The following is a 26,703-nucleotide window of genomic DNA, read 5'->3' on the forward strand; positions in this document are numbered from 1 at the left end:
ATACTTTGAGTTAACCTTTGTAACAACACAGCTCATTATCTAATCTGGCTCAGTCAGTAAACCATATACCCCCAGTTATTTGATAGGTCTGGTTTATAGGCGATAGGTTCCGTGTGGGCAGATCAGGCCAAACAAGGCATAAGGCACTATGATCATTTAATTGATAAGATACAGTAGCACTTGGTCTTTAAACACATGTTTGCCTTTAGAGCAGACCAGCCTAGGACTAAGACTGGATATTTCTGTGTACTTTTGAGTAGACTAATTACAGTTGTACATATTCGCTTTGAATTTGGTCCATTGAATAAGTTTGTTTGTTTGTACAAATTGGCATTTAAAGCCTAAAATAAAAATAAAAAACCTTTGGCCATAGTGCTGATTCAGATGTCAATCATCAAACATTTTCTACATACCGTATTATGCTTTGAAACCAATACCTAGTTCTATAGTTACTGTAACTTCACAATAAATCACAGGATTACCCAATTACATTTTATACAAAACTATGAAACAGAACCATGAACAGACAAGGCAATTCTGTTGTTAAAATATTTATTACAGATAAATGTACAAAAAATGCAAAAATAAACATATTGACAAAAAAGGAATGAATTAGTTGTCATCAACTGTAGTACATTTCAACATTTACATTTAACAATATTAAACACCTGAAAAAAAAAAAGATTAAAAATAGACCTTAAGTTAGTTTATGAGGGAGAAAAGTAAACATTGATAGCCATTTCCCTAAAATTATGCCCCCAAATCATTGAGATTTTATATTGATTTTTGGTGTATGCGTGTGTGTGTGTGTGTGTGTGTGTGAGAGAGAGAAAGGTAGTGTTGGGGTTGTAATTTAGCCAGAGATGAATAATAAACACCTGTTAGCACTTTTTCCAGTTTGCACCTACATGTATTGAACAAGTTCATAGATCATATCTGCATGGTTTAATTACAACAGTGATGATCAAAAGGGAAAACCAGCCACAATAACTCAAAGTGTTAAATGATCAGGATATGACCATGACGGCTGAGAAGAGGAGGAAAGCTTGGTCTGTAACTGACTCCACACCTTCCTCATTTCATGATCAACAGTTTTTACTAAGTGGGCTCCTCATTGACGCCATCACAGGTGTGTTTACGAGACAACACCTGCGTTCTCATGGCTTCTGCATACTGCATGTTGTCAGTTAACTATAGAATGCAGAATGCATGCTAATGCCACAGTGCCATCCACACTGAGAGCCCTGAAAGAGTCCAGTTCAGGTGGTCTGGGCTTAGGTCAGTAAATTATGAGCGGTAAACATTTGTACATTAAAAAAACAAAACCACCCACCTCCCAGGAAATGTCACAGTAAGTGTTAATGCCATTAGGAATTATATAAGGAACTGAGGGAGGGGGACTTTAGTATTTCAATACTTCGACTTGGACATGCCTGGGGAAGCTTGGGGAGAAGCTGGGGGCACAGACAGGCTACACAGCACACAGCACAGGGAATAAAAGTTGATCGGTACGGCATGACTTACATTTTAAAACATGTACATAACAAAAAGCTTATTGCCTCCACCCGCCTCTATTCATGTTCCAAACGGCACCACACATCAGACTATTCTACCACTCCATCCATCCATCTTTCCATCATACTCCCCTTCACCCACTCCTCCCTATTCATTATCTCCCTCTCTCTTCTTCCCACTGTTCCCCCTGTCCATCCTGTCCACTCTTCTCTTTCCTCTCCCCCCCCCCCCCCACCCCGCCTCCAACATCATTGGTTTGCTCTGTGCTTCAGGCGTAGCTTTGGAGGGGCTCACTGATCTTCACACAGGTCCAGTAGATGGCCCGGGCCAGGCTCAGCAACGCCAGCACAATCAGCACGGCCCACGCTGCGTAGATCCGCTTGTTTGACTGCGTCTGGACCCAGGTGCCCGCCTGGAGGGATGGAACAAAGTACAAGGATGAGGATAAAATAGACAGAAGAATTAGACAAATAGAAAGAATTCAAAGTATTTGTACTAGTACAAATAGTATTACTCAAGTAATTTCCAGGGAAAGGGTTCGAATGGGACTGTTATATGTGCATGTATACTATATGGACAGAAACAAATTATGAATGTTTCAAATTATGAATGTTCTTAGCAGACACCACATGTCCATAATTTTCTTCTGTCAATACTTTCATTGTTAGCGTGACAGTAACACCACTAACTGACAATTGGTAGGCCCAAAATCGAAAACCCACCATTGCAAGTCTGTGTCGCTTTGGTTGTTCTGCTAAATGGGCTGTAATTGTAGAGGGAGCTCATTTTTAAACCACCCTGCATGTGATTCATGTAAACTGCATGAGTTTACTGCTGCAGGGAATTCAATCAAGGACTGGCAAGCCCACTACACAGATCAGGGTTCCCACTCTAAGTGAAATGTAAAAATTCCATGACTTTCCCTGACAAAAAAACAACATTTCCATGACCTACTTTATAATGAAGGGTACAAGATTTCAGAATGGTTGTGTAGCGTTCAAGAATTGTGTAACTTTTTTTTAGAGCAAGAGATGAATAAATGGGTAACAAAGTTGGGCTAACCACAACTACAGTACTCAAGCAAGCAGTAAAGCTAATAATCAGATATACACTAATTCAGAATTCAAAATTCCCTGATATTCCATGACTTTGTCCCCAAAATGATAAAATTCCCTGACTTTCCATGTCTGGAATAGACTTTCCAAAATTCCATGACATTCCAGAAATTCCATGACCCGTGGGAACCCTGACAGATACATTGCAATGATTTGCAGCATGCTGTGGGATGAAAATGAACCTAAACCAGTTTCCCACAGGTACAAGACTGTACACCACTTACTATTAGGCCTGCTGTGGCTATGATGAAGATCAAACACAACAGGAAACACCATAAGCTCTGCCTTCGCGGATAACGCTGACCAATAGAAGAACTGGAGAAAAAAAACAAGATTTCAGAGAGGAAGGGAAACAGAAACAAAAAGAAGTGGTGAAATGTGAAAGTGTGCGTGTGCGTGTGCATGTGTGTTTAAACCAAAGCTGTACACTTACACTTTTCTGCAGTGTGGGCATCTGGCTAGTGTCCTGTCTGTAAACTCTGTCCACTGAGGAGAAAATTCACATACCAATTAAAAACTTAACTCTAATTTTTTCATATTCCATTTTTATTCTTCTGTTTTATGTTTGGGCTTCTCTGGCCTGTATTAATAGGACAGTAAGTAGCAGACAGGAAGCAAGAGGAGGAGAGATGTGGAGCGCCTGGGTTTGGAAAATGTCCTCAGGCCACACTTGAGCCGTGGTCCCAGTGGACACTGGAGCTGCATGGGGTGGACGCCGCTGCCGATGCGCTACAGCTCCCCCAATGTCAATTAAGTCCAAACTCCATTTGCAGCCACTTGCTACTTGACCAACAGCTAGTCAAAAAGAAGGCAGCTTGACCTGCTGCACTCCTGTACCTTTTGTTCTCTAACAGGATTGGACGGTAAGTCCGAATGTGGCGACGCATGCGGTGTCTTACCAGGAACGTGTTGGCACAGTGTCCGCAGCAGACGCGCGCTCCAGTAGGCTGAGGCTCTGAGGCCACGGATCCTGAGTTCACCGGCCCCAGGTTAATGATCCTCTTACTGCAACACACAATCACCACACACACACACAGCATGCATTTAAAGTGCTTTTACAGTACATGATGACTATATTGACACGTGCAAACGAGGTGTCATCAGGTAAACTGGAAGTCGGACAGCAGGGTAAATAGATTTCTCTTTGTGATACAGGTGGTGACGACACTTGATGTGGTGATCCAACTATTTTTTGGACACTTTCTCTGACATTTGAAAAAGCTTGTAAATGTCTTTCCAAAGAAGATGTCATACAACCTTACACCTACAGTACACCCAAACTCTCTCATTCTAGTTTCTTTTCAAGAACTAACCGCAGCAACATATTGCATACAATAAGCCAGGTCATTTCATTCATTAGTTTGGCTTTGCAACTGGGCTACACCCAGTTCACACTGGTCAGCACAAAAGTCACTGAGCATGCCTCATGACCGTTCTGAAAGTGGAACTTCCTTCTCTGGCTTTGGACAAGACATCCGGAGCTGCGTCCCCCTCTCGCTCCTCTTCCCAGTCCCACTCACCAGTACGGTCGTGGGCAGGCGATCCGCTGTGACGTCACCTTGCAAATGAGGAGGCAGTTGCAGGGGCAGCGCACGTACTTCTTCCCAGTGGGAGCGTTCTTTATGGGCTGCACAGACAGGGAGAGAGGGAAGTTAACAAGAGCAGAAATGCTGCCGAACTTCTGCTCATTGATATGCATACTGTATGTTCCCAATTTTGCGAACAAAAGCATCAGATTTAGAATGATCATATTAAAACCAAAACAACCCTTCAGGGCAACAGACCCATAGACCCACTTCGCTAGCTGCCAGTTCACAGTGGAAGAGTTCTAGTTTCATTATCTATGTATGTCAATGCAGAACAAGCCATAAAGAGGATATGAGGTCCAGATTTTAGTAATGACCACATATTTCCACGCAAACAGGGCTGGATCAAGCAGCTACTTGTGATAAATTAAAACCTACAGGCTCACTGTTGTTACTGGACTCATGTGACTTGCATTAGTGCTGAAACAACACTAACAAAGACGCTTGACAACTATGGCCCAAAAGTATTAATCTATTGAGATTAATGCTCCAGGTTAAGTGTTAACTTTGTACAGTGATTGAAGTGGTAAGGAATCAAAATCAAAGCGAGATAGTCCTCCAACCATTCACACCCACACTTAATCCAAATACCCTTTTATTTGTCACAGTTGTAATGTGAATGGTTATTTCTGAGACTACATTGAGCGGGAGATTTCCATTCCTCTTTCCTCTTGGTTGTGTGTAACCAACTGCAACCACAATTTCTAGTTTTGTGTAACGTCACTATAATCTGCTTAGCCGAACATATTGAACATTTTTATGATATTTATGTGTATATGTGTTAGCACAACTAACAATTACTTTCATAGTTGATTAATCTGTTAATTATATCCTCAATAAATCAATTACTTTGTTCGACAACATTTTCGAAAACAGTGAAAAAATGTTGATCAGTGTTTCCAAAAGCCGAGGATTATGTCCTCAGATGCCTTGTTTTGTCCACATGCCAAAAATATGTAGTTTACTGTCATAAAGTAAGGGGGGGGGGGGTGGTAGTCTATGTGCATGTACTTACTGTAGCCTCATTGCAGACTCCACATTTGACCACATGCTGATGGGTCTTCCCCTCTACACTGATGAGGCTCTGGCACACCCTGCAGCTGATGACCGGGGCACTGCTGCTGTCCGGAGAACCCAGAGGGGAGTAGGGAGGAGGCGCCTCCTGGGAAGCACTGGAAAACGAAGGAAGACCTGAGAGAGAGGGAGAGAGAGGGAGAGAGAGAGAGATAAATCCCAGAAATTCAGTGAGCACTTATCACACAGCAACTGCCCTTCTCCCTGTGGCGACATCAGGCAACTTTTTGAGCAATATTACAGGGCAACCACATAACTGGCTGCATGTGTTCTGCATGACTGGATGACTTTGCTAATTTGCCGTCTGGTGATTAAAGTAGCCTACTTCAGAATAAAATCTGATGCACAATATCAATTGGAATGCACCCAAACAACAACAATGGGGATGTATGCTTGTGTATCATCAGCTGAACACTGGTAAGTGTAGGCTATAAAAAAAACAGACCTGTCAGAGGACTTGGTCTTTACTATTTCCTAAGATTACCTTTTTCGAGTAGTTATATTGTAGTGTATACTCAACACTGAAAACAAATGTAGGTTACCAAGCGCATGTATGGCGTAACCTGGAAGCACTTAGGATAGGCTAGCTGTAGATGTTTTCAACCAGAAGGATAATTAGGTTACAGCTAATGTAAAATCACGCATTTTTCGAGTGACGGTGGGGTATCATAAGAAGCTACTGAATTAAAAACTCTACATGCTAAGCAAGAATTAATATATATATAGTTTGGGTAGAGGCCGTGGCTTGTCATAGTTGCCCTAATTTTACAGCATTCACTCACTTTGAGGTTTAGTCAGAACTCCATACTGGCCATCTCCTGCAGACAACCCGTTTGCTTCATCTCGAGTATCTGCCAGCAGCGGAGATCGTTCGCTGTCCGCCATTCCATTGAACACAGCCAGGAACGGAGGTAACAGCGAAAAGGTATTAAATGGTGTATAATGACACAGTAATGACCAAGATGCTCTGCGTTGAACGGCAGCGAAACATAAGGAAGCATCACATGATCACATGTCCGCGCATTCCAGGAAGTGCAGGGAAATAATAACAACACCACGTGACAGGTTGCATCCCCTTGCTTGAACACGGGGTGGCGTCGTGCACACATCTGCCAGCAGCTTAGTGTGAGTGTTCAGTAGGCTGTTCACAATGGATTAGGACAGTGTTTTTCAACCTTTTTTGTGCCACGGCACACTTTTGACACTTAAAATGTCCCACGGCACACTAACATCCTGTGTGAAGAAAAAATAAACATACCATAGCCTAAAATTTCAAATAATACACAGATATGGCCTTTATTATGGCTTCTATACAAGACCTGCTCACTAAAACAAGCGCCCTCTGTTTCATTTGTAGGTGACTATATCTAATTTAATTGTTGTTATGAACTGGATATGTGATGATTCTGTCAATACTGGATATGGGGCCCCCGTTGTACAATGCCTGCATACCACAAATAGTGCAATCGTACAATCAATGAGAGCATGTGGTTATACATTCTTTGATGCAACAGTTGCTTTTCTGGACCGAGAGTGACATTTGGGTAATTTTCTGCGGCACACCTGATGATCTCTCACGGCACACTAGTGTGCCCCGGCACAGTGGTTGAAAAACACTGGAATAGGACATGGCATTACAGATAAGACCGATCAATAGCTATTAGGGCCCGAGCACCGATGGTGCAGTGCCTTGCGCACCAAGATGCGAAGCCCTATTGTTTTTGTAAGGATTCTTCTTCTTCACTTTTTTTAGGATGTGACTTGGCCGTTTTTGAAGTGGTTCCCATGGTCAAATATGCAGGAAATTTGGTACACAAGTCAGTCATAGCGCTCGCTACTCAGGCTTTGGCCCCGGGTGTGGCCCACGGACTCCATAGCGCCCCCTTATGTAATTGAGCTTCGTGGTCGACATATAGTTTCAGCTAAACACACCAAATGTGGTAGGTGTGTGGGGCTCCCAAAGACAAACAACTTTTGTACATTGCATTAGCCACGCCCAACAGGAAGTGAGGTAATTGGGATTTTGTGCATTTGGACACATGGTCAATTTTAACCTACGTACTCCTCCTAGAGTGTCAGATTCATGTGAAATTTGGCAAACATGATGGCAAGATGTTGCTGTTAAATTGTGAAGGGATTTTTGATATGTCGTAATATGTTAAAATAGTGAAATAATGAATTGTTATGATTTTAATATCCCGCCACATGAACAGGAAATATAAAGTCACAGTGCATTTAATGAATGGTCTGAAACTTCTCAGGTTAATAGATAATATGATTACGATGATATCCAGATACCCAATGGGCCTGCCTGGCATAGTGCCACCACCTGGCCAAGCAGGAAATGTGCCAGAAATTGACAATGCCTGAAACTTTACAAAATATATCATTATTATGATCATATAAATACGTCATGATATTCACATGTGTAATTCACATGCCTAGCATAGCGCCACCATCTGGCCAAGCAGGAAATGTGCCAAAAATGTTCAATGCTTTGATGGATTGATCTGAAACTTTACAAAATATTGGATATCATGATTGTGATGATATTCACATGTGTAATTCACATGCATAGCATAGCACCACCATCTGGCCAAGCAGGAAATGTGACAGACATTTTCTATGCTTTGAATGAATGGTCTGAAGCTTTACAAAATATTGGATATCATTATTGTGATATTGACATGTTATTCACATGCCTAGCATAGCGCCACCATCTGGCCAAGTAGGAAATGTTCCAGAAATTGGCAATGCCATAACACAGCGGTTCCCAAACTTTTATTCCCGCATACCACAACAATCCTCGGCTTGCGTACCCCCACCATCCGACACATAAAAACGTTAACACATTCTATTGATGCTTTCCAAGCATCATGTTTAATTAACCGCCCTTACATGATAACTAAATCAAAATGTGCAACTGGTCTATGAGCCCTCACACTAAAAAAACAGTGTGGAGAACAATGTTATGAAACACAGAGAACAAAGAAAACATAGGCTTAAGATAAAAATTAAAAAAAACAAATCATTTTCCACACCTTTCCGACATTGCCCTTTTAATCTCGCGTATCCCCTAGTGGAAGCTGCATCACTATCCCTGCTAGCTAGATAGATAGACTTTATTCATCCCAAATGAATTGTTTTGGAACACACACATGTAATAAAAAAGGATAGTATGAGAAATTTCATGAAAATCGTTTTTTTTATTTTCACATTATCAAGAGCAGCATAGAGAGACACACAGTTCGACCAATAAAATACAATATACATAAATGTAAACATGATCATCATGAAACATGATTCATTTCGGCCATGTATGTACAAGGCTGCAAACATTCCTTCAGCTGTCCACAAACAGCAAACAGTAACAACAATATCTGTTTTTTTTTTCCTTCTTAAATTAAGAATAAAAAAGTTTAAAATTAAGTTAGCAACCAGACACTGCTGGGGCATGTATCCTCAAAATGAACACATAATGTAAGGGATCCTCATGTCCAGTTAAGACAAAAGAACAAGCATAACACAAGGTAAAATTCCTTTTTTCAGAAACAAAGACTTGTAGAAATACTTCACTTCCAGTTCAGTGTTTTTATCTGTGTGTGTGTGTGTGAGTGTGAGTGAGAGAGAGTGAGAGAGAGAGAGAGAGAGAGAGAGAGAGAGAGAGAGAGAAAGAAAGAAAGAAAGATGTGATTGTTTGTGTGCAGAAATACTTCACTTCCAGCTCCAGTTATTTGTGTGTGTGTGTGTCACACATCGTAGTCAGGAAGAGCCGAATAACTGATTCCTCCGACGGAAGGAGGGGCAGAGTGGAGTGGTAACAGCCAACAAAGCACAGACCCTGCAACAAACAATCAGCTATTAGATTCTCCATCATCTTCAAAACACACACACACACACACACACACACACACACACACACACACACACACACACACACACACACACACACACACACACACACACACACACACACACACACACACACACACACACACACACACACACACACACACACACACACAAAGAAGGAGACCTAAACGGTTCACAACACAAAGAGTGCAACAGGACACCGAGACCAATTCCATTCCGTCTCGCTCTTTGCTTTCATTGTAAAGGTCAAACACAGAACTGTGACAAAGTATTCCAGACAACATTGTCAAGAGGAAGACTCTGCCCAGCCTATGGTCAGTACACTGAACACACAGGCCCCATTTACCTCAGGACATTTTGTCTGCCTTGGGACAAACTGGAACAGCTGATCGACAGTATAAAAACCAAGAGCAAATGCCATCAAACGACAAGAGGAAACTGTCTGACTGGCTTCTGAAGTCACATCTAGTGATTTGATATGGAGCTTTACTGCATGTTAAACAATTCTAGATCTGAAATGGCAACTGTAACTTGGACTGTGTATAAATCTTTTGTATGTGCTGTAATGATCTATGTAAGACACACACACACACACACACACACACACACACACACACACACACACACACACACACATCTGTAACAAATGAGACATCTTGCCCCACATTCTCCCTCCCTCACCTCTTCCAAAGACCTCTCGGAGCAGCGCTAGTTTGGGCTTCCGCGTGTGTGTGTTGTGTGTCGGAGGGGCGCCGTTGGCTCTGTCCTTCATGAGCTTGTTCTTCATCTGCTCAATGGGCGTCTCGTCTGTTATTATGGACACTAGCTGCACAGGCAAAGAAAAGTGGAGGGAGAGACAGAGGGAGAGAGAGAGAGGGGGTTGGCACGAGACAAAAAGGAGAAAAGGGAGATGGATGAAGTGATGCAACCAATCTAATTCAATCAACTTAATGGAGGACAACGTAAATCACTAGCATGGCAGCAGCATTAGTGTGGCGTTAGTGACTGTGCTTGGCTATGAGCTCTGACTGCACAGTATGAAAATTAACTGATCACAGAGCAGCAATGCAGCACTTCACTCACCTGATCGTAAAATATGACCATTACAAACACACCAAAGAGAATGGACTCCACCAGAAGAATAATATAGTGAGCCCTGCATGGGTGAGAGAGAGAAAGGGGGGGGGGGGGTATAAATGCATGAAGAATTATAGAAAGGAGTAGACTTTTACTGTGGCTGTAAAACCATGAAACCAGAAGTGATGAGATATTATATGGTCCAGGTGACATGGTGACATAGTAACACCTGTAAATATCCTTACATATCTACCACAGACCATAAAACCCAAGATAAACCATGATACTGTCACTCAAACCTTCAAGATACACCGTCAATGTGATTTAAAAAATACAAAGCTCTAATGAATGTGTATTTTGCTTGATAGAGTATTACTTTCTTTTTTTAAGAAGGCCTGTATTTCCTATGGGTCAGCTCTGTCATGTCTGTCTCTCTGTCACTCACACTATGAGGTGTTTGCTATGGATCAGCTCTGTCATGTCTGTCTCTCTGTTACTCACACTATGAGGTGTTTGCTGGGCGACTCTTCCCCTTCTTTGTCCTTCTCTCCGTCTTCCTCCCGCTCACTGCGGATCCTCCACACCCACGCTGACACCACCAGTACCAAGGAGTACAGGCTGGCCATGCCTAGCACAGGTCAGCACAAGAGGCATGCAGGGGGAGAGAGAGAGAGAGAGAGAGAGGGAGAGAGAGAAAGAAAGAGAGAGGGAGAGAATGAAAGACAGAAAGAGAGAGGGGAGAGGGAGAGAGAAGGAAGCAGACCTTCAAAAAACAAGAAAATCAGCCTGGAGATACCCCACCCACCCCGCCGCTTAAGCACGTCTTTCAAGTCGTTGAGAGGGAGGTTTACTTAATGTATATCCTGTATGTACTGTATATAATAATGTATATAGTTATTATACACATAGCAATGGAATGTCTAGCAACAAGAACAATAGTGCCACACCTACCCGTGTAGAAGAGAAACTGGATGAAATATTTCTGGTTGAGCTCTCCAACACAATTGTTTATCCTAAAAACAAACAAACAAAAGAACTCAGACAGAGCACAATACAGAAATCTACTGTGCGGCTAAGAGTGTGTATTGACCACACACGCTATTGGTATTGGACAGGGATGTGTGTGTGTGTTTGTGTGTGTGTGTGTGTATGTGTGTGTGTGTGTGTAATACTTGACTTACCAGGGACAGTGGTGGTCCATGCGTCTGATACAACGTTGACAGACCTTGCAGTGGTGTGCCCGAGGTGGCCGATATGTTTCACATCTGCTGCACACTGTCCATCCCTCACAACCCTATGACACACACACCAAAACGTTAATATTAATATTACATGTTACATTACACACCGTTATAAACCATACAAATAATTAATACACCTAAAACAGAGAGAGAGAGAGAGAGAGAGAGAGAGAGAGAGAGAGAGAGAGAGAGAGAGAGAGAGAGAAAGAGAGAGACAGAGAGAAAAACATACCCTCTCATTCATGCGACTGGATTGTGATCTCAGGTCAGAGAAGTCAATGGCCGTCTCAGGCAGAGGCACCATACCTGCTCATACAGCATAAAGGGAATGAAATACAGACGTGGAGAAAAACACAAACATGTTAATGTACTTTGTATGTACTCATGTATGCTCATATACTTTGGATATGTTCTCTGACTGTGACAATGTAGTGCCAACATGTTGACATGCTGTTGTTCTTTTTGATATCCCTCAAGATGTCGTTTAACCCAAGACAGTGTTTTTCTTTTGCAGATGTCCTTTAAACGTAATCATCACAACGATAATTCTCCCAGACATAGTGTTGTGCATTACTCTTTGTCACCATTTTTGTTTTGCTATAGTGTTACAGTGTAGTAACCTTCTCTATAGAGCTTGACCACTTTCTCTCATCCTGTGGAGTAACAATGTCCCCATACGTACAAGCTACACAACATCCTAGTTATTATCAGAGTAGGTTGAAAGTTCTGAAAGGTCTAAGCTCCAGGATGGTAATAAAACTAAAATGGATAGACTTGGACTGATGTTTAGGTGATGATGTTAAAGTATTTAAGTAAATGTAATGTACAATGTTTCATAGCTATACACTGTTGGATACAAACTTACCTGGATCTGAGAACACAGCCTTGGAGTGACATGCAAGTAGCAGCAGTAATATTACATTAAACACTGCACCGTGCAGCGTGCACCACACACTGGGGAAGACAGAGAGGGGGAGAGATGTAGTCTGATATATGTCTGTCATGTACACGAGCTACCAAGCAGCTCACCATCTCTCTTACACACATCAGCATCAAAACAGAGCTACAATGATCTCATTTTATCTTATCGTGTTATAGTTCGTTTTATCACCTCAGAATAAAGCTGCACTTAGGCTTTAAGTCGACTAGGCTACATAGCATAATATACTATTCGTGGCACATTGGTTGGTAGTCGTCACAGACAGACGCCACTATCAACAATATGTTATCAGAACATCGCTCAGAGATAGTGGTAGCTAGCAGATCCTCACCACAAAACCCTGATGCCTTACGGTGTCTTCATACGATTCAATAACACCTACCTTCCGGAGTAAGCAGGGATGAGCACATATTGAATAACCACATAATCGGCATAGAAGACGCTAAAATATGTCAATAATAAACAAATGAATCCACACGGGTCTCGCCGACAGCGAATAGAAGCCATTTTTGGATCCCGTCTTCCGGGTGACGTCACGTCGGAGGATAGTCGTGACGTTTGTCAAGCTATTTTGGAAACCTACTACACCAGTCTTTCTAATCTTACCAGTTGTTACATAAGAAACTCTCATCCGTCTGTTTTGTAATCGCTTTTGGTAAAATTTCTATTTTTGAGCAAGCAACTGTTGAGATTCTAGTCTACACAGATGCATTTTTCAGTTTTGGTGTATCAGAAATACTCACTGGACCGTAGCAATGCAATTTTTGGCCAGTAAACAGCTCATGGTTAGGCAAGAAAATACACAATATATTGCTAAAAATAAAAGGAAACGCGTCACTAAGATCTTCAGAATCACACTATTATTGTAGGTCTGGTGTGCAAACGTTATAATGCTGTAATTCCAAACACTTACTTTTGCAATGTGTCCTCTACAGGGCACCGCTAATTAAAAAGGAATTAAAACAATACAAAGGAATTCATTCAAATTTCCACAATGCTGAGTAAGCATTATGTCTTAATTTTACAAAAAAGTTTTTCTTGCACACATACAAACACACGCACACAAAGCTCAAAACAGTCCATCAATCAATTTATTTATTCAATCAACATGATCAAAAAAATTAAAAAGCTCCGAGCAAACAGTTCAACTCTGACATCCTACTGACTGTAACAGAAGACATAAATCAGAACGGTGTAACTTAAGAGACAAAAAAAATAACTGAACAAAATCCGTATAAGTTATAGTTACTACTACTAATGAAGACAGAACTGTGGGCAAACTGGGTTAAATGAAAAAATGCAAAACATTTGGATAGTTGAGATGCCATAGTAAAGACACTGTTTTTCTTTGTAGCAGAAATATCTGCCCCTTACCTTATCACATACATACAATACATCTGGAAATGACAAAATTCATGACACTGAAACATTGCAGGAGACCTATTACAAATAACAAAGCCAACACAAATTAGATAAACAAAATAAAAAACGTATTTGTCTGATTTGAAAAACTGGACATTCCAATGGTATCTAATTATATCAATACTGTATCAATTTTGAAATGTGAACTGCACTGATAAAAGTATATTATTATAGTTAAATATATGAAGTATTCACCAATATTTTTCTATTACCACATTGCTAATTTTGGAAATATTGACGTGATTTTTACTTATGTTGTTTAGATGTTTCACTGATGTGCACAAATTGTGCACTTCAATAAATAAATACTTTTAATTACTAAAAATATATTTTAAGGACCTCACAATGGGTAGACATTAATACATATCTGTTAAATAACATTGCAAAGGTTCTATCAAATTTAAATAGGCACATTTTCTAGGTTAAACCATAATATATTGACATAAAAAAAAACAAAAAATACAAAATCTGCTAAATAAAATACTGTGGGTTTGAAATAAATTTTCAAAATAACCAAATATTATAATAATATAGAAAATATTTTATATTTTCATTATTGCCAAGGGCAACAAGCATAGGTCCAAGATTCACAGTGGTGCTGTGTTACTGAGGCCCTTACAATAAAACGCAATGAAAGTTAATTGTATAAAAATAAATAAAATATTGCAATGTTATCATAATAACCTGTATTTACACAATGTAAAACTAATGAAAGTATATATAATAGGCCTCTCTCTCTCTCTCTCTCTATATATATATATATATATATATATATATATATATGTATCACAACAACAGTGTCTTTCACTGCGAAAGTTAAAATACAAGTAGCAAAGATAAGAACAACGAAATTCAATCATAACATTTACATACTAACTATCCCTGGTAACAAAAAATGGCAGTTGATCACCAAATTGATCCATGCCAAACCCCCCTTCCCTCACCCACACACACCCCAGAAAAGACAGAACCTGTAGAACTCCCCAATCAAATGCAGTAAATACAACACCATCACTCCTCTCACCAAACTCCCCTGTCTACAAAACTCACTGTCCTGACAGAGATGCATGACATTACACAGGACAGGTGAGTGGCCAGTGATGCATGACATCTTAAACAGGACAGGCGAGTGGCTGATAGCCGGCTGCGGGGGGTCAGTAGAAGGGCCCCTGGCTGGGCAGGTAGATCCTCTGGCCTGGTGCGCCGTTGAGGGGCAGGGGAGGGGACAGGGGCGCCAGAGGGTAACTGGGGTACGGCACAGGCCGGCAGCCGAAGGAGAGCAGACCGGGGGAGGAGGAAGGAGCTGGTGGGGACAGGCTGCCAGGAGAGCCCTGTCCCAGGAAGGGGCAATCTGTTACACACACACACACACAGGTTCCATGAGATGTATATAAATATAACACACAAGCATTAGCAAAAACTCTCACACACATACAGGTTTTCTGAACTGTACGAATGAGTGTGTTAGAATCAATGTGCATGCATGTGTGTGGCTGTGTGTTTGTTACCAGTGATTACCTGTGAATTCATCATGCATCATACATCAGCTGGGTTCTGTGAGCATGGTGTATCTTAATGTGTATATATATGAAAAGTGGAAAAGTGTGTGTGTGTGTGTGTGTGTGTGTGTGTGTGTGTGTGTGTGTGTGCGCGTGTGTGTGTGTGCGCATGTCTCACCCAGGCTCCAGAGTGCGTGCTGCGCGGCTAGCTCCTTGGCGTCCTCCAGTACGGTGCACACCTTGTCGGGCATGAAGCTGCTGCGCGTGCTCCCAATCACCACCTTGTACACAAGCAGCATCTTGCCCTCCTGGGCCACCGTGGAGTAGAGGTAGTACTCGGGGGGCGCCCAGCCGTTCTTCAGGCAGTGGTACTCCAGCAGGCTGACGGCTGAGCTCAGCTGCCCGGGCTTCAGCGCCTGCAGGCCCACGGGCACCAGGCTGGCTCCCGGGTGAAACGGGAACACGCAGCGTTCCACGTCCAGCAGGCACGGGCTGCCCAGGCGCGACGGCAGGCCAAGGGGACGCCCCGAGTTGGTCCCGCCGCCGTTGGTGATCAGCTTCAGGCCCCCCATACTCGCCGTGACAGCTGCCATGCTGGCGAGGTCCTCCGGCTTGCCCTGGAAGACGTAGGCATTGGTGTCGCCGTAAGGGCCGGGCACTGGCATGCTGGTGAGCGCACCACCGCCACAGCCGCCGCGGGCGTTCAAGCGCCGTCCGCCGTCCTTGCTGACGGGCTTGGCGAGTGTGACCTCGATTGGGGATCCATCGACGATGGCACCATTGGACGTGTGCATGGCGGCGACGGCGTCCTCGCGAGAATGGAAGTGCACGAAGGCGTAGTCCGTGAGCTTCTTGATGCGCTCGACGGCGCCGGGCTTCAGGCGCGAGAACTCGGCGCGCAGCGTCTCCTCGGTGGTGTGCAGCATCAGGTTGCGCACGTAGAGCACGCGCACCCGCTGCATGGTCTCCTCGTCCACATCGCGCTCTGGCTCTGCCCAGTCCACCTGAATGGTGTGACCCCACAGCTGAAATGTTCCTGAGGACACACACACACAGCACACAACACACATAATAGTTTATACACGTACTGGTTTACAGTTCCTGTCAATGTGACCTTTAATGTACCACAGACTTATTTTATGAACATTTATGAATAATGATCCTTAAAAAACCCCATAAAAGATACATTTAAAAGCACTGTTTTCAGCTGTATATGTGTATTTAAGCAATACAAAACGTGCAATTGCATCTTCTGGAAGCAAAGACCTAACTGACAAAGTAAACACACCATCCATGTCTTTATTTTAATGAAGCTGTTCAGAGATATTCTATATTTTACTTTACTGCCATTAAGCCAGTCTGTACTAATGAGCTGTGTGGAGCAGAGGCCCACACTGGTCTGGGATCACTCTCGCTCACCTCCTTTCCCGGAGCTCAACTGAGCGCACAAAGGAGCTTTTCTTAATGACCACTTTTCACAGCATTCACGTCACAGCGACTCAAGAGTAAAAAGGAAACACACACACACACACATAGCTTACACACAAGACAGACAGACAGACAGACACACACACACACACACACACACACACACACACACACACACACAGTAAGCCTGTAACAAGCCAGGTCTGGTCTAAAGATGGGGTCACATGACTGGCAAAGAGTGCCTATTCATTGCTGAACGGGAAAAACTTACATCATCCCACCAGAGACCACATCACCACCACCACCACTCCATCTCAGCAAACCCTAGACGCCGTTTGAAACCTTCCATACTTTTAAAAGTATGCCATTATCGTCCAATATCAATTTCAAATATAAATTATCAAATTCAACAGCAACAACAAACTCAAATATGCATTTAACCTTTTTTTCTTGTGCTCACAAAGACACGGGTGTGTATGTTTTCAGTGAAGGCTGTGTGGGCTTAGCAAAGGTGGAAAAATCCTGTGCAGAGAGCAGGAAGCCCCAACCAGTACTTGGTGTCAGGCATCTGGATGTGCCAGCAACCACAACTCTTAAAAACTGGACCACAGGAGCGCAGTCAACTGTCTCAGTGGAAGGCTTTAGCAAACTCATCACAGAATTAATACAAAAGTGATTTTTGTCTTTGTTTGAAGAGTACTTCTGAAATGTCCCAAGTTAACTGGGCTGAATAAAAAGCAATATCTACCCTCCAACTTGAGTCTTAGATTCATACATTTATTTATTGTTTGATTAAGACACGTGGGTTAACTAAATAAATGTGAGGTATTTTGTGGCATACCATTCATAGCATTAACTCTGCTCAAAGCATACTTTCATTCCAGAACTGGCTATTCTAACCCCAAGGGAAGACATTTTAGTTTATATGTACTATGTACGTATACCTGGTATGAGTTTCCTGCGGGCCATGGCTGCAGCCTTGTGGGACTCGTACTCCACGAAGGCGAAGCCACGATTCTTCGTCTTGTCAGTGGCACTGGGGTAAACGATCACATCCACAACTCCGTCAGTCACCTGCCGTCAAACACAGAAATACACATTATTAAATTAAAGCAGCCACTAAAAAACAAACGGTATGCCATTGTTACGTCCCTGTACGTTTTATCAGGGCTTGTTTGCTTTGGTCTGTCTTGTGTATATGTTTTGTTGTTTCAGACAGTCCAGCAGGGGGCTTAATTGCTGGGCCGGCCTATAAAAGGTGCCGGCTGACGTCATCCAGGGGCTCGGGATTTTGGTTGGGGTTGCTGCTGCTATGCCCCGCTACGCTGCTTAGCGCAAGCCACGTGTTCCAGCAGTTCTGTCTCTGTCGCTCCTGCCTGCTCTCGGAGTGTCTGGGAAAAGGCTGGGGATTGCCTGGGCCTGTGTTCGAGGCCTTTCGTTTTGGACTTTTGTTGCAGCCTTAGTTTTTGTTCTATAATACCTTTTCTTATATTTTTGTAAATAAATATTTTTGCATTGATGCTCCGCAGTAGTTTTTGGCCGTCTCCTATCATTTGCTCATGTCCCATAGAACCCCTAGACTGGGACGTGACAGCCATGCCATTAAATGATGTCTCTGATTGGGTAGATGAAAACTAACATTTACATTTACACCTGAGGAGGCCAAGGAGGCCTGACTGGAGATTTACTGTTAGTATCAAACACCAACTGTTGCACATCTCAAAAACGCAAAAAAGGCAGACTTCTTAAGGAATGGTATAACTTTGAACTACACTATTACTATGCTCAACAACAGTTACTGCAGCATTAGGACACAATTATGCTAGAACAGTTGTACTAGAAAACGATTATACACATGAGGCTAATGGTGTTGATGCAGATGGTGCTAACCTTCATCATCTCCTCCTGGATCTCCTCTCTGCGTTTGTCCTTAGGGATGGAGCCAATGAACAGGCGGCAGTTGTCCAGGCTCACGCACACACCGATGAACTTGCCAGGTCGTATCTCGTGGTTGTCGAGCAGCTGGATGGCGCGCAGGGCCGCCTCGCGGGTCGTGTACATGACGAAGGCGTAGCCGCGGTTCTCGCCACTGAACTCCATCATCAGGCGGAACTCATAGATGCGTCCAGCACGCTCAAACACTGGCACCAGCTCATCCTCGTACATGTCCCGCGGGATCTTGCCCACAAACACCTCGCAGCCCCGAGGAGGAGGCGGCCCATCCCAACCTGCAAGCACACACAGTAATTAGTCATTAAATAATTAGTTCCAAAATTGGGTCCCAACTCAGCTAACTAAGAAAGTACCCTTAAATTACATGTAGGGCCTCTATAAAGAATATTGGCTGAGGGTGTTTCCTCTTTGTTAATTCAAATGTGTTTGGGATAAGTTGCATCTACCGATATGGTGCCCCCTGTACCTGGAGGTGGACCACCAAACTTCCTTTGGCCATTCTCCTGAACCATACTGTAGCCAGTCTTCTCCAGCAGGGCTAAAAGGGCTGCTTCATTTGGGCTCTCCAGTCGGCTTTCTTCTCCGCCCATGTCTCCATTAGTGTCATCCATGGCTTCTTATTAATTGACTGTTAATGTAGTAACAAATCCCAAGTGTATCATTATGTTTCTGGAGCCTGGGAACACCTATGGGTACTTCATATACATACCGGTAGTTTACTTCAAGGGAAATGTGTTTCCCTAACCTGCAACACTGACAAGCTGGAGACTACAGAAGAATCAGCACTGGGAAATAATACTTTTAAACATAAAATATAAACCCAGAGTCTAACCTTTGGACCTAGTGCCATAACAATGTTCCAACACATGTTGATAAACCAGTAACATTCTATTCTGCAGGTAGATAATTATTATCTTTTCTAGCTATTGTTAACTGTTCCTATCAGAAACAGCATTGGATAATGTTAGGTAAGTTTTTTTTTTAACCTAATGTCACCATTAACGTTAGGCTAGCAACAGTTTGAGATGTCATGTTAGCTAACCTTAATCCAAAACAGGAGACAGATTTTTTTATTAAAAATAGAGCTTTAATATATCTTGGTTCACGCACGAAAATCTGTCTCTTTCATCGACTCTTGAGGTTTACAGGGCCTAGGAAATAATATACCAATCATGAACACTGTGGAAACAGTGTTTTACTTCAAGGCAGCTGGACTTTTTTGGTTGGCCAGATTTCATGAAGCTTTGGCGGGAACTTCAGAGAATATCAGTCAATGTTAACGTTATCTAGGTCACTTTGTTAAGTGTAATGTTTAACTGTTAGCTTGATAGGAAATATAAATGTGGCTCGTTTAAAGATCGATTAGTCAACATAGAACTTACCAATGTTTACTGGACAATCATGGTAACTTATTTGATCTCTCACAATGTAAAACGAATGTAAGTTAAATTGTGATGCATCAACTTTTCTCCTCCTTTATGTTACATTAGTTAACATTAACATGGTGTGGTAGCTAGCGCAATGACAACTGACGGTTTAACACTGGCCTTGTCTGTGCATTGGTTCTAACTAATAGTTAGCAGCTATATCAGCTAGTGAACATTTTGCGGTTTCAATTACAATCCAAAGCCACAACTACCTTGAAAGCCAGAGCTGTCTCTGATCTCTCATTTATGTAAATTGGACTAGTTGCACGCGCTGTCCAGCTCTAACATTAGCTAACAAGCTAACTACGTAAATTCAGCTACATAGCTTTTAGCTAAATAAGCTAACTTTAGTTGATGACCAGCTTGTTTCCATAGATAAGTTGAATGTAGTACTCAAGTGGCTGAAATATCTTAAATTTACTGAACATTTAGTTGAGAGTTGTTTTTGAAAGTACCTGTTAACTCCTCAGTAGTTTTCAGTATGAAGTCTGGCTGCTGACAAGATTCTCTCAGACTTGCATAGAATGCGCTGGAGTTCAAGGATGAACCACAATCAAAGCCACAACCCCTCCCCCTCACCTCAAGCCGGTTACAGTGGTTTGTTTACTTTCAGGCCATAATGATAAATTGCCAACATTCTTAGATACTACACCGATCCACAACACCAAACGTTTTAATGCACATTAAACAGACATAATACAGAAGAAAATTAACTTAGTACTTATATTTACATTCAACTTTCATGCAGAGCCTCTCCAGTGAGGAGCATGCTCTGAACAAAAAAGAAACATTTTGATATTTTACATTTTTGTGTTTTTAAGGTTTATCTGTCAATTACACTGGGAAACAACCACCATATAGCCAAGGCCACTAGTTTGCAGTAGGCTATATGCAGTAGATGCAGATTGCAATTGACAGTTATCATTAAAGGCAATGATAGTAATGTACACCTGAAACCATGGCTTGACTCCAAGATATTTATCTGACTTTGAGTTTTTTTTTTTTCTGGTCTTTTCCATCGCCGGGTTGTGATGTGGATTCAGGAGGCCATCCAGATGTGGAAGGAGATGAAGAAGGTGGGGAGCAGAGTGTAAAATGGATCCGTTTGGAGGTAAAACATGATGGCCACACCGATTAATGCACTCACGAGAGAGAACCTCTTACTGCAGAAGATCTTCCGTACAGCTTTACAGAACTGACAAGGAAAGAGAGAGGAATAGTTGAGTGCAAGGAGAGAAGTAAGGTGGGGATTTATTTATGATACGCCATTAGGTGGAGACAAAGAGCTGAGGCAGATTGCATGACCACTACAGAACAATTTTCTAACATCTGATGGAAAGATGAACTATTGTAGATATTGTTGGCCTGATATTTGATTTTAGTCTTGGAAATTATAAAATAGAGAATCCTTTTTGTGTGAAAAATAATTGGAAAATATTCTACATTTTCACTCAAATCCATTGACACCAACTCACTGATAGCTCACAGAGTTCATTCCCTCACATTTTTGTTGCTTGTCTATAATTGCAGAGCAAATTGAATGTGCATGTTACATAATACATGACATATGTTCATGTATAATGTTATATTAGGCTTTACAGTGGAATAAATTCTGCTTTGATCACTGTGATTATTTCACAGTTTAGCCTACTCTAATTGCACATAAGAGCCAGGGGGATTTTTTTCTTTTAGTGCAGTTGCAGCAATAGAGGCTGAGTCTGGTTGGCTGACGCATATCCTACAGCATTACAAAACCCATGTAAAGCTAAACTTAATTCACTTCAGGCAAACCTTGAAGCTTTTCCAGGAAAAGATATTTCACCACACATGCGAGGGTGTGACTTGGATTTTTTCTTTGTAAATGTAGTTCATGGGAACTTAAACCTTTCCAAGACTATGACAATACTTGGAAAGAAAACAGAAATGTGCTAAGCCACATTTCTTTATTCAGGACAACAAGGAATTAGTTAAGATAAGGACCGCCTGTGTTAAATCCATACTTAGTTTCATTGTGTATAGTTTTACAGACTCAGAGAGAGACTTGAGAATTTCAGTGGCACTCAAAACATCAGTGTGACCCGTGCGTCAGGCTTGTGCAAAATTCCAGAATTGAATTGAAACTGGCTATTAAATTCCAATTAAATTGTTGAATTTCACTTGCATTTCAATTGAGGTAGCAAACAGGAAGCAGAATTGCAATTCGAATTGTGCACAACCCTGCAGTGCGTGCTCCCCTCCTCCTCTTACCTGGAAAGTCTGGAAGCTCATGTTAGTCCCGTAGCGGCAGTACATGACGTAATGCTCGCAGTTGTACCACAGGAGGCTGTAGCTCACTGGCCCTATCAGCTTCTCCGCCCGGCGGGCCACTTCCTCCCCGTCGTAGGGCTGCCGGCTGCACACTCCGTCCATGGGGTTGATGAGGATGTCGCCCCCATAGGCGAAGTCCTCCACCGAGTCCACGCGGACACTGGCCACCTTGGTTATGGCGCCCAGGATGAGCCGCAGGTTGGTCACCATGGTGTCAATGCTGCTCCGGTCGGACGTGAAGAGGGGTAGGATGTCAGGGATCAGGTGGCCGACACGGTCATTTCCCAGGTAGATTCCGAAATGTGTGAACATGGTGCGGGGTACCTCCAGTAGGTCACCCCTCTTGTAGAGCGAGATGTCATACTTGCGCTTCTTGTCCTTGACAATGACCTCCTCCTGCTCCTGGACTTGCTTCTGCTTGGTGGTGGTAGTCATGGTGAGGAAGAACACGCTCAGAGCCTGCAGCAGAGCCATCCTCCAGCTGGGGGGTAACAATCAAGACTGTGGCCTCCAGCACCTTGGAAGCGCGGGTATTTATTTGTGAGGAAAGTTGGCTAAGCGAGGGGAGGGCAGGATTAGACGAACGGCGACGACAACATTTTCTGGCAGGACAAACAGTGAAACCATGCTTTGGTCAATCACATGGGCTCTTTTAGAACAATGCAGGAGTTTCACAATGCCATTTTACTCCATTCACACCATTTGCTCACAGCTTTTTTTCTGCTCTAGCACCAAATCTGTCTGAGAGTTGTTCTCATTTCACAAAGCGAAAAGGGCAAGATAATTATAGACTATAATCCATGTGTTACTTCACATTGGGTTTTGTGGTGCAATACTTCAGGGTGAAAGCATTTTCCTAAAACCTTTAAATTTAGCATTTTTTGGACCTGCCTCACAAATTGTATAATTGTGGACTTTGCTCTTGTTCATAAATTCTTGTTCAGAATGCCACTAATGTTTGAACACTGATGGGAAGTGAGCAGCCCTGGTTGTGTTTGTTTCAGCCTCTTCCTGTGGTTTTGCATAGTTATGTGGAGGGAGGAGAGGGGTGAATAGTACTGACTCAGAGCACACCAACCAAACTAATTAGTCTGTGGTGAGGCTTTGACAGTGCAGTGGACACAAACCTACATGCACATAATAAGGTCCATGCACACACATAAACACACCAGCTCTAACGTGGCAATTGCTTACTCATTGTAATAGTGTTATCAAACCATCAAGGATCCGGTGTCACTATGCATGTGACTCATATACTTATTGTCCCATCAGCCCCAGATATACAGTACATGGGACAAGAACTTTAGAAATCAGGTTCTTTGAAGGAGACAAAACAAGTTATATTATTCGTCTTCATCCTCAAGTCTTTGAATGTTTTGTGACTCAGTTTATTGAGTGAAGTAGTATTAAATTATGAATCTTTTTTCTCAATCTCAAGTAGGCTTTTATGCCTTCTCCAAGAAGTAACAGTGAAGAGAGTGACAAGAAGTGAGTGGGAGACTTCTTGTGGGATTGGAAAATGACATGGGTTGGCCTCAGCCCCTTGGGCACTTAGACCCAAATGTGGTATGGACACTGTAGCTAGTTGCGCACCCTTTTTTGAGAAAAAAAATATGGAATTCATTAAAGGGATAGTTCATCATATTGAAGTATCATTCCTATAGAATATCACATTTGCTCTTCCTGTGTCACAGAGACTGTGCGTCTTGACAATGTCTTTCTCTGGTGTGCAATTCTATCGCCTAAGTGAAGCTGATGGCAAATTGGTAACTGGTGAATGATCACTGAATTGATCAGGTGATTTAATAACACAAGATAACCTATTTATACAGTAGCCTATGTGTGTTTATCCCCACCATAATATATACATAGTCACTGTTTTGACATTTCAGTTGAGGTGTATAGTCACAGTGAGGGAATTTTCTTCCATATGAAAAGTCGTACAAAGCAGAGTGAAAAGTGGATTCAAAATTGAGGCTTTTTGCAAAATTCTTGTTGTGTGGTATTCCCAACAGGCATTTGCTTAACACATTCCATTACAACAAACTGTATAAACTGTATTTTAATTAAAAAAAGACAAAATATAACCAGTGGAGAAAATACATAAAAAAATAACAGACTGTATACATCAGGTTACAAGTTTAGTTCAGTCTAAACAATTGTAATAAACATTTTTACTCTGTAGCCTACCATTCATAACTACAAGTCATGCTCATGTAGTGCGTCAAACATAACTTCATTCATTGTTCACCTATGTACACATTCCCTTCATGGAAGCATTTACATTATGACTTGAAACAAGTCTATTAACTCGCCATCCATAATGTGAATGGGATAAGGAGAGCTGGGAGAGTTGTGGCAGGCGCAATTCCCACGCAACCAATGGACACAAGTCCCAAGAAAGCTGTGAGAAGGACACTCCTCTGGTCCCGAATAATGGACTTCAGGAACTCTAGGAACTAAGAGAGAACACATAAAAGAGGAAGACAGGCGGTAAACAACAACTTTTTAAGAGACAGGACCTGGGTTGCATAATTCCGTTCACTTGTGCTATAGGCTACTGCCAAACGCTGAAAAGGGCGCCCTGTTGTGGGTGACCCAGATTTTCCATCAGCATGGCTGTGTGTAAAAGCCTCAAACGCCTTGCCTTGCTCAAGTGTCGTCCATCACTGAACAAAACGCTCTAATAAGGCCAATTAGGTTACTCATGCATTTGAATGAACTACACTGAATGCGCTTTGACGCAGGCAAAGTTGGATGCGCATGCTAAATATTTATTACGAGTGAAATGCCCTACTGGCACACACTTTGAGATAGACCCACTGATATGTGAATAGGTTGGCGCCCCTTTGTAAAGGTTGACACACCAAAGATAAAATAGGCTATACAGGCTGGACTGTACACTGAGCAGTGTTTGGGCTGTTCCAGCCACAACAGAGGGATTCAAAAGCAACAATTATATGTGACTGAATAGAGACTTTACTTACCTTTTCCGTTTGTAAACTTACGGCTGATCCGTACCTGCAATAGGTAACAAAATGCTCGCAATTGTTCCACATCAAGCTGTATGGAACTTTATCAATAAGCATCTCTGCTCTGCCGGCAACTTCTTCGTTAGCTAACGGCCTTTCTTTCATGCTGTGGTCCATGCTGTTAATTAGGATAGGTGAACCATATGCAAAGTCCTCGACAAAATCGACCCGAACAGTCGCCTTCTTACAAAGCACTCCCAACAGCAATCTCTTGTTCGTTACCATTTTCTGTATTTGACGCGCATCGCTCGTCAGCACGGGCATAATATCCGGTATTAAATGTGCGACTTTGTTGTCCCCCAAATAGATTCCGAAATGGGTAAATAAAGTGCGAGGGACCTCCAGAAGATCCCCTCTCTGCAGCACCCGGGTAGAGGCTTCACAACAATTTTCGAGCTTCTCTTTTTCTGAAGGGATCAGACTAAAAATGTTAAAATGCGCGAGCATAAAAACTCTCTCCAGGAGATAAGTCAGCGAGTCTAGCATCATGAGTCTTTCGCAGCCACGCAGCCGGCAGTGTTCTCACTCAAGTTTCAGAAGTGCATCTTGTTGCCGTGGGGGTAGGAGATGACATCACGTCATCAGTGGAGAGGCCATTGGATGGACTCCGTGAAACGAGAAGTGTTACTTGTAGCGGTTTTATAGCGCACATGCGAATGCCAAAGCGCAACAGTTGTGCGTGTCATGACCTCGCTTGCCGCCTTCAGCCGCAGTTCATCTGACGCCACCGAAGATATTGCGGGGAGAATGTTTGTTGGAGGTGCATGTTACCTAAAGGATTTCACCGGCAAACATCTGGTTTCTAACACAAATAGGTAAAAGGCAAATATTCCAAAATAGCCACAAATCGATGGCGCGTAATTGAGATGGGGAGTTTAAAGGTGACCTGCCTCTTCAAGAATCTTAAAGTTGCCCTGACTCAGTTTCTTGGTTGGCGAAGGACTGGGAACAACCAGAGGACAGACTCTAGGAATGGAAAAAAAAACTGCCGTCGCAGGATTTTTTGGCGGACTATTTGTTTGCCTGTGGTCGGATGGTTTCGCTGCGGCCATGTGGCATCAATTACATCCCAACTGGCACGAGTACAACTGACCCTTTTACAACTAGCAAGAAGTGGGCGTTGCTCCCAATAAGCCCATTGGCCACACCTGCACTCAATTAAACACAGACAATAACACAGAATATTCAGGTATTGAATGAATAAAACGGTGATA

At 42.5% G+C, this 26,703-nt stretch overlaps 5 protein-coding genes across 5 annotated transcripts; all 5 read right to left on the minus strand.

Annotated features, from left to right (window-relative positions):
* Window positions 1-535: 535 nt before the first annotated feature.
* On the minus strand, window positions 536-6,283 carry pip4p1b (phosphatidylinositol-4,5-bisphosphate 4-phosphatase 1b). The gene is made up of 7 exons (XM_076289478.1): window positions 6,073-6,283; window positions 5,232-5,407; window positions 4,151-4,257; window positions 3,530-3,635; window positions 3,064-3,116; window positions 2,855-2,945; window positions 536-1,927 (listed from the first exon to the last, which is right to left on the minus strand). The coding sequence occupies exons 1-7, from the start codon at window positions 6,173-6,175 to the stop codon at window positions 1,784-1,786; spliced, it is 780 nt and encodes a 259-aa protein (XP_076145593.1). The 5' UTR covers window positions 6,176-6,283; the 3' UTR covers window positions 536-1,783.
* Window positions 6,284-8,482: 2,199 nt separating this feature from the next.
* On the minus strand, window positions 8,483-12,935 carry LOC143128137 (palmitoyltransferase ZDHHC3). The gene is made up of 9 exons (XM_076289805.1): window positions 12,804-12,935; window positions 12,347-12,435; window positions 11,714-11,787; window positions 11,422-11,534; window positions 11,192-11,253; window positions 10,742-10,868; window positions 10,247-10,319; window positions 9,845-9,989; window positions 8,483-9,131 (listed from the first exon to the last, which is right to left on the minus strand). Exons 1-9 carry the CDS (start codon window positions 12,926-12,928, stop codon window positions 9,040-9,042), a joined length of 900 nt encoding a protein of 299 aa, XP_076145920.1. The 5' UTR covers window positions 12,929-12,935; the 3' UTR covers window positions 8,483-9,039.
* A 2,062-nt stretch (window positions 12,936-14,997) lies between these two features.
* rbm46 (RNA binding motif protein 46) lies at window positions 14,998-19,334 on the minus strand. Its single transcript, XM_076288413.1, has 5 exons — window positions 19,190-19,334; window positions 18,661-18,998; window positions 17,715-17,844; window positions 15,521-16,378; window positions 14,998-15,194 (listed from the first exon to the last, which is right to left on the minus strand). Exons 1-5 carry the CDS (start codon window positions 19,332-19,334, stop codon window positions 14,998-15,000), a joined length of 1,668 nt encoding a protein of 555 aa, XP_076144528.1.
* Window positions 19,335-21,015: 1,681 nt separating this feature from the next.
* Window positions 21,016-22,892, minus strand: lratb.2 (lecithin retinol acyltransferase b, tandem duplicate 2). Its single transcript, XM_076289806.1, has 2 exons — window positions 22,398-22,892; window positions 21,016-21,345 (listed from the first exon to the last, which is right to left on the minus strand). The coding sequence occupies exons 1-2, from the start codon at window positions 22,890-22,892 to the stop codon at window positions 21,190-21,192; spliced, it is 651 nt and encodes a 216-aa protein (XP_076145921.1). The 3' UTR covers window positions 21,016-21,189.
* A 1,665-nt stretch (window positions 22,893-24,557) lies between these two features.
* On the minus strand, window positions 24,558-26,260 carry LOC143128139 (lecithin retinol acyltransferase-like). The gene is made up of 2 exons (XM_076289807.1): window positions 25,445-26,260; window positions 24,558-24,916 (listed from the first exon to the last, which is right to left on the minus strand). The coding sequence occupies exons 1-2, from the start codon at window positions 25,976-25,978 to the stop codon at window positions 24,764-24,766; spliced, it is 687 nt and encodes a 228-aa protein (XP_076145922.1). The 5' UTR covers window positions 25,979-26,260; the 3' UTR covers window positions 24,558-24,763.
* Between the last annotated feature and the right edge of the window lie 443 nt (window positions 26,261-26,703).

This window comes from Alosa pseudoharengus, unplaced genomic scaffold (genome assembly GCF_046254945.1).
Source record: "Alosa pseudoharengus isolate Yale_2024_CS ecotype anadromous, Long Island Sound unplaced genomic scaffold, YU_APseudo_1.1 YU_APseudo_1.1_scf_17, whole genome shotgun sequence".
NCBI lineage: Eukaryota > Metazoa > Chordata > Actinopteri > Clupeiformes > Clupeidae > Alosa > Alosa pseudoharengus.

Excerpts from the sequence above, each read along its gene's own strand:
- pip4p1b (XM_076289478.1), bottom strand. The coding sequence starts at position 6,175 with ATGGCGGACAGCGAACGATCTCCGCTGCTGGCAGATACTCGAGATGAA. Across the intron at positions 4,258-5,231 it reads GAGTCTGCAATGAGGCTACA|CCCATAAAGAACGCTCCCAC; the intron begins GTAAGTACATGC and ends CTGTCTGTGCAG. Across the intron at positions 2,946-3,063 it reads TGCCCACACTGCAGAAAAGT|TTCTTCTATTGGTCAGCGTT; the intron begins GTAAGTGTACAG and ends TTTTTTCTCCAG.
- LOC143128137 (XM_076289805.1), bottom strand. The coding sequence starts at position 12,928 with ATGGCTTCTATTCGCTGTCGGCGAGACCCGTGTGGATTCATTTGTTTA. Across the intron at positions 12,436-12,803 it reads ATCCCTGCTTACTCCGGAAG|TGTGTGGTGCACGCTGCACG; the intron begins GTAGGTGTTATT and ends TGTCTTCCCCAG. Across the intron at positions 9,132-9,844 it reads CCGAGAGGTCTTTGGAAGAG|GGTCTGTGCTTTGTTGGCTG; the intron begins GTGAGGGAGGGA and ends TGTTTGTTGCAG.
- rbm46 (XM_076288413.1), bottom strand. The coding sequence starts at position 19,334 with ATGGATGACACTAATGGAGACATGGGCGGAGAAGAAAGCCGACTGGAG. Across the intron at positions 18,999-19,189 it reads GTTTGGTGGTCCACCTCCAG|GTTGGGATGGGCCGCCTCCT; the intron begins GTACAGGGGGCA and ends GTGTGCTTGCAG. Across the intron at positions 15,195-15,520 it reads GCACGCACTCTGGAGCCTGG|ATTGCCCCTTCCTGGGACAG; the intron begins GTGAGACATGCG and ends TGTGTGTAACAG.
- lratb.2 (XM_076289806.1), bottom strand. The coding sequence starts at position 22,892 with ATGACTACCACCACCAAGCAGAAGCAAGTCCAGGAGCAGGAGGAGGTC. Across the intron at positions 21,346-22,397 it reads TGAGCTTCCAGACTTTCCAG|TTCTGTAAAGCTGTACGGAA; the intron begins GTAAGAGGAGGA and ends TTTCCTTGTCAG.
- LOC143128139 (XM_076289807.1), bottom strand. The coding sequence starts at position 25,978 with ATGATGCTAGACTCGCTGACTTATCTCCTGGAGAGAGTTTTTATGCTC. Across the intron at positions 24,917-25,444 it reads TAAGTTTACAAACGGAAAAG|TTCCTAGAGTTCCTGAAGTC; the intron begins GTAAGTAAAGTC and ends GTTCTCTCTTAG.